This window comes from Epithele typhae, assembly GCF_022376455.1.
Source record: "Epithele typhae strain CBS 203.58 chromosome Unknown BXZ73scaffold_123, whole genome shotgun sequence".
NCBI classification, from domain to species: Eukaryota; Fungi; Basidiomycota; class Agaricomycetes; order Polyporales; family Epitheliaceae; genus Epithele; species Epithele typhae.
This window is the reverse complement of record NW_025954314.1, coordinates 70,272-78,491: the sequence shown is the minus strand read 5'-3', so window position 1 is coordinate 78,491 and position 8,220 is coordinate 70,272. Positions and strand designations below refer to the sequence as shown.

At 62.4% G+C, this 8,220-nt stretch overlaps 2 protein-coding genes across 2 annotated transcripts; both read right to left on the bottom strand.

Annotated features, from left to right (window-relative positions):
• Window positions 1-1,176: 1,176 nt before the first annotated feature.
• BXZ73DRAFT_56725 (WSC-domain-containing protein) lies at window positions 1,177-3,794 on the bottom strand (the record flags this gene model as incomplete). The annotated part of the gene is made up of 8 exons (XM_048021503.1): window positions 1,177-1,264; window positions 1,361-1,991; window positions 2,062-2,916; window positions 2,966-3,044; window positions 3,096-3,175; window positions 3,384-3,432; window positions 3,493-3,618; window positions 3,672-3,794. The coding sequence occupies 8 exons, from the start codon at window positions 3,792-3,794 to the stop codon at window positions 1,177-1,179; spliced, it is 2,031 nt and encodes a 676-aa protein (XP_047871614.1).
• A 2,216-nt stretch (window positions 3,795-6,010) lies between these two features.
• BXZ73DRAFT_56721 (HAD-like domain-containing protein) lies at window positions 6,011-7,657 on the bottom strand (the record flags this gene model as incomplete). The annotated part of the gene is made up of 8 exons (XM_048021502.1): window positions 6,011-6,210; window positions 6,440-6,531; window positions 6,603-6,737; window positions 6,787-6,865; window positions 6,920-6,999; window positions 7,060-7,141; window positions 7,392-7,426; window positions 7,575-7,657. The coding sequence occupies 8 exons, from the start codon at window positions 7,655-7,657 to the stop codon at window positions 6,011-6,013; spliced, it is 786 nt and encodes a 261-aa protein (XP_047871613.1).
• Between the last annotated feature and the right edge of the window lie 563 nt (window positions 7,658-8,220).

Below are 8,220 nucleotides of genomic sequence, written 5' to 3'. Positions count from 1 at the left end.
CACATCCAACTAGCCAGAGATTGCGTCTCTGCTCTTTGTCACCCTTCATGTATCCTTATTGATAATCATTCACTCCTTTCTATGCGCTTACGGACCGCCGGGATCTCTCGCGCTTCCGCCGCCACCCCCGCCGACATCGTTGCCTGCACCAACGCCCCACTGTTCACCGGTGCCGCTGACTCGGATCGCACTTGATCAACGCCTCGCGCCGCACAACTCCATCGGCGTCCGCACACCATCTCCAAGTGGGGTGCGCGAAATGAGCCGCAATGTACACGCCGTGCTCCCTCGTGCTCATATTCGCCGTTGCCGCGCGGGGTCGTGCTGCAAAATGCGTTCCACGATTTCCCGCACGTGTCCGCGTCGGACCTCCCGCCCAGATCGCCCCGTCACTAGGAGCGGTCCATAGTCCAGCGCGCGCGCCGGTCCCTTCTTCGTCGCGTCACCCGTCCGGCACAGCAAAGTGGGCAAACCGCACACAAGCACAAGTCGCTCGCTGCGTGCGCCGTTTCCCCGCCGCCGTCCCGCTCTCCCTGCAGCGCTCTGGCGAACGTGCACCGTGACGGAACGGCGCACGCTCGCGCCACGCTCAGACTCGCCGTACGGATGTCATACGCATGCAGCCTGCATCCGGCGTCCGAACCTGGAGATCCACAAGTGAGAACGACCCGGAGGGCCCAGTTCCGTCCTCGTCATCATGGATCGTCACACGCGTTGCACACGAAATGTACCAATCAAAAGGACGCGTAGCGCCCCATCCACGATATGCACATTCGCAACGTGTCACCGAGAGCAGAGAGGCAGAGAAGTACGCGACGCTCGGCTAGGTACTAAACGCAGTACAGTACAGGCGGACGCGCGTGGAGTCGAGCGCACGGCGCGCGGCGCGCCGCCCCGAGGCAAGTGGAAGCGCGAGAGAGGAGAGGAGAGGGCGCCGCGGGCGCCGGTATACCCGAGACCTGAAGACTTAGAGACCTGGAGACGTGAGAGTGAGACGAGGGATGCACGTGAGGGGCGTTATGTACTCGATAAGAAGAGGGGAGAGGCAGAGACCAAACGCGCGTGGGAGGCTCGCTCCCCGCGCCGACGCCGCAGGGCACCGTTAAAGTGAAACGAGACGAGAGGAGCGAGCCGCCGTCCACGGCGACCCGTTCGTTAACGCGGAGGGACACACGCTCAGAACAGGTCCGAGTTCTCGTGCATGCGCCCGAACGCCTTGCGCTTGTGGTTCCTCTTGGCCGGCGCGTGCGAGTCGCACGTCGAGCTCGAGCCGGTCGGCGCGGCGAGCACCGCGCCGGTCTTCGTCGCGGAGCCCGAGCTGGAGCCCGAGATCGCGGCCGCGCTGCCGTCCTTGACGAACACGGTGAGCGCGTCGGGGCCGCCGCAGAGCGCGGTGGCGTCGCCGGAGCACGGCATGTTGCACTTGGCGTCCGCGATGAGCGCGCCGCCGCCGTTGACGAAGGCCGCGCCGCAGTAGCACTCGCGCGCGTACTCGAGCCCGGCGATCGTGTGGCCCTTGGAGTCGCAGTGGGCGACGCAGGCGGCGAGGGTCATCGTGTTGGAGGCGAAGGCGTCGACGTTGAGCGTCCGGAGGCGGTTCACGTCGTCCTGACGGCAGCCAGCGGCGGTCCAGCCCGAGATCGCGGCGGTCGAGTTGGAGGCGCCGCCAGTGGGGAGGGAGATGGCGACGTTGCTGGTGGTCGAGGAGGCGGCAGCCGAGGAAGTCACGACGGCGGAGGTGGCGGCTTTGGTGGAGGAAGCGACCTTGGTGGAGGAAGTGGCCTTGGACGAGGTGACCGCGCTAGAGCTCGTCGCGACGGTGGTCGCGGAGGCGGCAGACGTGCTGGCGACTGAAGAGGTGTTAGCAGTGCTGGTCTTCACTGCACTGGTAGACGACACAGACGATGCCGCAGACGAGGCTGCGGGCGAAGCCGACACACCCGAGTTGGTGAGCAAAGTCAGACGCGCCGCGCCACCACACATCTCATTGGCTATACGCGCGAGGACAATCGGAGACGATCAGCGTCTAAAATCACGCCGAAGGAAACGGAGAGCACGAACCATTCCCGGCGCACTTGGTGGAGCAAAGGTCGCCGTTGATGAGGTTTGTGGACGCGCCGTTCGCGACCGAGTTACCGCAGTAGCACTCATCCGAGAACTCGACACCAGCGAACTTGAAGCCCTTCGCCGCGCAGTAGGACGCGCACGTCGCCTGGGTCATGTTGTCCGACTTGGTCGACGCGCTCGCGAGGGCGCGACCGTTGGTGCCCTCGGCGATGCACCCGAGCGCCTGCCATCCGGACGGGAGCGGCTCCTGCGCGGACACGAAGGACGGGATCGCATCGTTCTGCTGGCACGCCGGCTTGTTGCCAGTGCCATCCCAGATCGGGTTGCAGCCGGGGAGGACCGTGATCGGGTGGGCGGGGTCGAGGCCGACGTTCTCGCTCAAGACCTCGCTCTCGATGACGCACGCGTCCGCAGCGGCCTGGTCGAAGACGGCGGCGAGGACGGGGCAATCCATGACGTTGCCGTTCGCGTTCGTGCAGGTGTCGATCGCAGACTGGAGGAGGTTGACGTCCCAGCCGTTCTGGAAGTCGCCGTGGTGGCCGAGGCCGGTGGTGTCGCCCATGGCGAAGACCCAGGAACCGGCGCCGTAGTAGGGGAAGTCCTGGACGTTGAGGAACATCTCGTAGAAGAGGGAGACGAGCTGAACGGGGTGCGAGTCGGGGCAGTCGCCGCCGTTGAAGTTCTGGATCGGGTACGACATGTGGGACTTGTGGTCGGCCGAGTCAAGGTTCTTGCCGTCCCAGCACGAGGGGAAGAAGACCTGGGCGCGCATACCGTTGGGGCAGGTGTGGTCGAAGAAGTCGGGGCGCTCGGCCCAGTCGGGATCGCCGTTGTGGGCACCGGAGTAGTCTGCGTAGATGATGAGCGCATATACGGGGGAACGGCGGAGAGGACGTACCGAGACAGACGTAGGATACGGCCTGGTCCTCAAAGTTGGAGGCGTTGTAAACCTTGCGGCTCGGGTTACCCGCGACCATCTAGATTGGGGGTGAGCTTTCACGCGGAAGTAGATCACGAGCACGACTTACGCGAAGGCCGGCAGGGAAGGCCTTCACGGGCTGGTTCTTGGGGCCATTGCGCTTGAGGTAGTAAATGTTGAAACCGGTCGCTGAAGACGATAGTCAGTGGCTGTGGCGTGATCGGGGACCGTTGCGCGAGTCAACGATGATAATGTTCCTGGAGTGTACGCCAGGAGATCGGAGAAGCCTCGATCAGGGCGGTGGATGGAAACGGGCCGACACGCGGGCCGATGTGGCGATGTCCTCCTCCAGCCATGACAATACGCGCGAACGAGAAAGAAAAGAGATGAGACTCACTAAAGGGAGTCAAGACACCCGTGTGCTGGTCCTTGTAGTACGCCTGGGGCTGTAGCGCGCACACACAGCTCAATCACAATACGGCAGGAGACAGAAGGACAAGACGTACCGCCCAGTAGTTGGACTTGTCGGGCTGGACGGGGATGGTGGTGCACTTGGAGGACCGGAGGGTGTCGTAGTCGTAGTTCTGGCTGAACTTGCTGGCGCCGACGACAGAGTGGACGTGGGTACCGATCTACGCGCATATAAGCACGCGTGAAGCGCATGGGGAGCGTAAGAGAGACGTACCCCACCGGGGTTGACGATGGAGTCAAGTCGCTCGGTGACGATGGGGCGGCTGCCACCGAAGATCCAGTGCTCCGCGTTAACGGCGAGGGCGAGGGACGCGAGGGTGAAGAGTTTTGAAAGCATGGCGGAAGGAGCGTGGGTAGGCAGTCGGTGCTAAGGAGGGAGGGGGCGCCGAGGGGGCGAGCGGGAAGGAGACCGGGAGGAGGAAGGGGGGAGGGAGGGAGAGACCGAGCACGAGAACAAACGGGGACGCGGCTGGGGGAGGAAGGTTGGGAGGAGCGCACCTGCTCCCCCAACTTTATATCCCGGTCCTCGTCGTGGGCGGAGAGGAGCGCGCGCATAGATCGCCTTCGGCCGGCGAACAGGCGCCGAGAGACGCAACTCGATCTCCACATCATGATCGAGCACATGTCGTCACTCGCTCTTGTCTGAGATCACAACGAAGAGCCCGGGCGCAGGCCGCAGACCACAGCAGGTTCGTTCTGCGCGCGGCGCCCCTCTCACACCGCGCAGATGTTGCCCGGAAGACGCGAGGCCGTGGGTGGCACCGCGCCATTGGCGGGGCCGGGTCTTCGCTGTCTTCGAGCTGCCTCGGGAGACGCGGGACACAAGCTCTCCGTGCAAGCGTCGCATCCTCATCACCTCCAGTTCGACGCCGGCATGACGACCGAGCCGCCCAGGCACCGTTCCCGCGGACTCGAACCTTCAGAATCGGGCACAAATCCCTCGACCACAGTCCGTTCTGCTGTCAACCAGGTCAGGCGTATCGACACTCGAGCTCAAGCCGCGGCCAGCCCAAGTACTTGCAAGAACATACTTACCATCATGCAGTTTGTCAGATCTTCGAGCGTTCCTAGGCTGCTACGAGAGACTGCACCCGCGATGTGCATTCACGGTTATGAGCCCAGGCCCCATCTGGCATCCCGGCTGTGATCCCCCACCCAGTTCACTCGTTTGCCGAAGGACACCCTGGACTCTATACTTCGTCATCAACGACATCACATCTGTATTGAATGTGTGCGAACTCGAACCGGCGATGGCCGGGAACGCCCCGGTGCGTTCGCGGCATTCGCCTTGTGTCCATCTTCCACATCATCGAATACAACGGGCGGCTGCTCTCGAAGAGCCCGTGCGGCGAACTGCCAGACGAAAATGAGCGGGATGATGATGAGGAGGGCGAGATCCCTCCGCCACCAGGCGCGATGGCAACCATGCGTGACAGCCTGACAGGAGAAGTGTAAGAAGCAATTCCTTAATGAACGTTTGAACATTGGGCGCTATACGTACTAAGCGCAGATGTACTACAACACCTTCCATCCACGTCTCCCGGGGGAAAAGCACGACAAACCGTTCCCCAAACCAAGCACACAACCTCGCGCCGCTCGTCCTCCTGCTCCGCAACGGATCACATCCATCTCGACCTCGAGCAACGGCCCATGACCATCTGCATCAGAGACCGCGACTCAGCGGCGCGCGACCTTTCCAGATAAAGCGTCTCCCGCTTGCCTCCCGCTCGAGGCTTGCCCTCTTTCGAATCTCGATGTGGCTCTGGCCCAAGAGAACTTCCGCAGTCGATCGCGCTGCAGACTGGTCCGTCGCGACTCGCCGCCGCCGACGGACACGAGCAAGCCCTCTTGCGGTATATATGCACGCGCCGAAGGATCCACAAGGCTCGAGCCCTGACATCGCCGCCCGCACAACCCGCGCCCAGCGTCCGCCGCCGAGCGCGCCACAAGCTCAAAGTTCGCGCCCGAGCCGCAGGTTTCGCGTCTGAGTCCACCGTCCAACGACGTGCGCGACGGAAGCGCGACGGAAGTGTGTCTGCCGCGGTTGGTTCGCAAGCTCGCTGTGTGACACACAAATTGGAGCCATCCGCCGAGCCGCGGCCAACCAACCACCCGACGGGGTCCCTCCTCGGCGTGGGTGTGTACAGGAGACGGGGAAGAGGGCTATTTGGAGCGAGCGCTGCTCTGCGTGCCTGGTGAGTTTTCGACGACCAGGACCCGAGCAAGCTGCCGCAGACCGCAACCCCCGCGCCCTGCCCGCATCTTGGCGCCACCCTGCTCTCTTCGTGCGCTGCGCATCATATCACATCTCCTGAGGGCACAGTGCGCATCCAACCTAGTGCCGCGGCAGCCGGTCTCGCCCCCAGCACGCCCGCGTTCCAGGATCCAGGGATACAGATGTGCGTGTTCTTCATCTATGCGTACACACGTTGCAATCTTCCCTATCCATCGCGGCTGACGCGCAGCTTCCAGCCCCCGCGCCAGCCGCGCCTCCCTCGCGAGTCGCTCGGCCCCGGCCGTGGCTCCCTATCTTTCGCCGCGCGCACACCGCGCTCACGCCTTGCCCTTCGCGAGCGCCTCGGCCGCCGTCGTGCGCCCCTCGACGATGTCAGCGACCACCACGCGCGCGTGGCTAAAGTCCGCGAAAAGGATATGGGGGATGCCCTCGCGGCGGCAGTACGCGGCTAGGTCGTTGTCTCCGCCGTCCTTGCACTTCACGAACAGCACGTCGGCGTGGCGCGCGGCCGACATGTCTGAGGCGGCGTCGGGGCGCGCGAGGGGAAACGAGGCGTGTCAGCGTCCCGGCGTTCATCACGGGGAAGGTGAGGCGAAGAGCAGCGCGCTGCGGAGATTGGGGGCGCAGCGCCCTGGCCTCGTCCGCCGCCGGGAACGGAAGACGACGGCGACAACGCGAAGGGTTTGGGACCACGGCGAGCTCGGGGACAGAGGGGAAAAACGGAGATGAGAGGACAAATTGCTTACCAGAGACGCCATCGCCGAAGAAAAAGATGAGCGGTGGGTTGGGCAGCCGACGGTACGGCAGGATCGCCTGGCTCTTGTCGTGCCCGAACCCGCTGGAGCAGGAGTGAACCACGCGCATAAGCACGCGGTCGCGCACGCGAGACAGGAAGGGAGAGAAGCGCACCTGGTTGGGTGCCGATACTTGATAGACCAGGTGCCGTCGGGGTGGATGTCGACGTTGTTAGAAACGATGTCAATCTCCTTCGCGTCATCGCCGATGAGCTTGGAGAGGACCGCACGGATGGAAGGCTCCATGCCACTGACCGGGCGTCAACACCCTCGTTCCCGGGATGCTTTAGTACACACACCTGGAGATGATGACCACAGGGATGTCTTGTTCCTTGCAGTACTTGTGGAAATCCTTGAATCCACCGTCTAGGGTTATGTCTGCGGCGAAGGTAAGGACATCTGGTCGACGACTCGCACACAAACGATACTGACTCTTCTTGAGCTCCTCCTTGCAGAACTCGAAGTTGTGGCCGTTCCCGGATATGCTCTCCAGCATTTCACGGAAAGCATCCCTTCATACCGCAACGGAAGCTAAGTCTCCCGACAATTGCGGAGGACGACGCGAGACGCACCTGAACGTGACCTTTCCCGCAAGGATATCAAGGTTTCCCTGTCTGCGCTTCTGGGGGCCATATCCGAGCTCATCGGTCATGTCTGCGGCGCATGGTAAGCGGCCCCGAAGGCATCAACACTAAATGCAGCACATGGATTGCAAGCGGCGTGAGCAATGAGATCAAGGCGACTCGCGCGTGCCGGAGCACGAGTCACCACGTTCCTGAGACCTCGTGCAGCACCTTCTCCGTCACACACCAGATGAAGAACGTCTCCTTCGCCTAGCCGCATCCTCGTTCTCCAGCACCTGCCCCGCTGCCCGCATCCGATGACGAGTGGGAAAGGTACTCACAGTCGTTCGAATCGCGAGTGGTGATCGTGCCATCCCTGAAACACCCAAGTCAGCATACGTCCGCACGCCCGGAACTTTCTGCGAGAGGCAGTGCGCGATGCTTGACATGAGCCGATGGTGGAGATTGAGATGGCACATAGAACGGAGGAGCAGACGTGGACATGGACAGCGAGACGGACCAACCAGTCGGAGAGGACGACGAATTTCTTGTCCGTGTGGAGGGGCGGGTACGGAAGCGTGCTCTCTGGCGCAGCTTCGGAGGTCATGGTCGTTGACTGGCGGGGGGACGGAGTTGCTGACGGTGGTGGACGACGAAAGAGTCGGATATTGGGCGCTTGTTCTCAACAGTCAATCTCCGATCGCTATCTTATCGTTGGGTCTACTACGTCATCCATTGGCTGGGCTACTCGAGCCCAGCGTAGAACTTGTGACGCATACGAGTGGAGGCAACTAAATGTATGTCCATATGGCTTGACCGACTGCGAGAGCCACGGACGGTTCGGATGTCTTGTAAAAGCATCATTATAAGCGCGAAGCGTTCCGCAGAGTGGCCTGCCGCGATGCGAACGACATTAGTTAACCGGCAGAGGAAGGGGAAGACACAGTTGCATACTGGAAATTGAGGCAAACTAGATGCGAGATGTCGTCGTCGGCATTGTGAGCGGCAGTGCGGCCGAGCGAGCTTCTTCTTGTACATCCATCAACTCCACGATAATTTTCTCGACGCTCTGCTATATATAAGTCCAACGCGGACACGTGCGGGAAATCGTGAGGCTCCTTGTGCTGCACGGCCCGCACGGCAACGGCGAATATGGGAACGGAGAGGTGT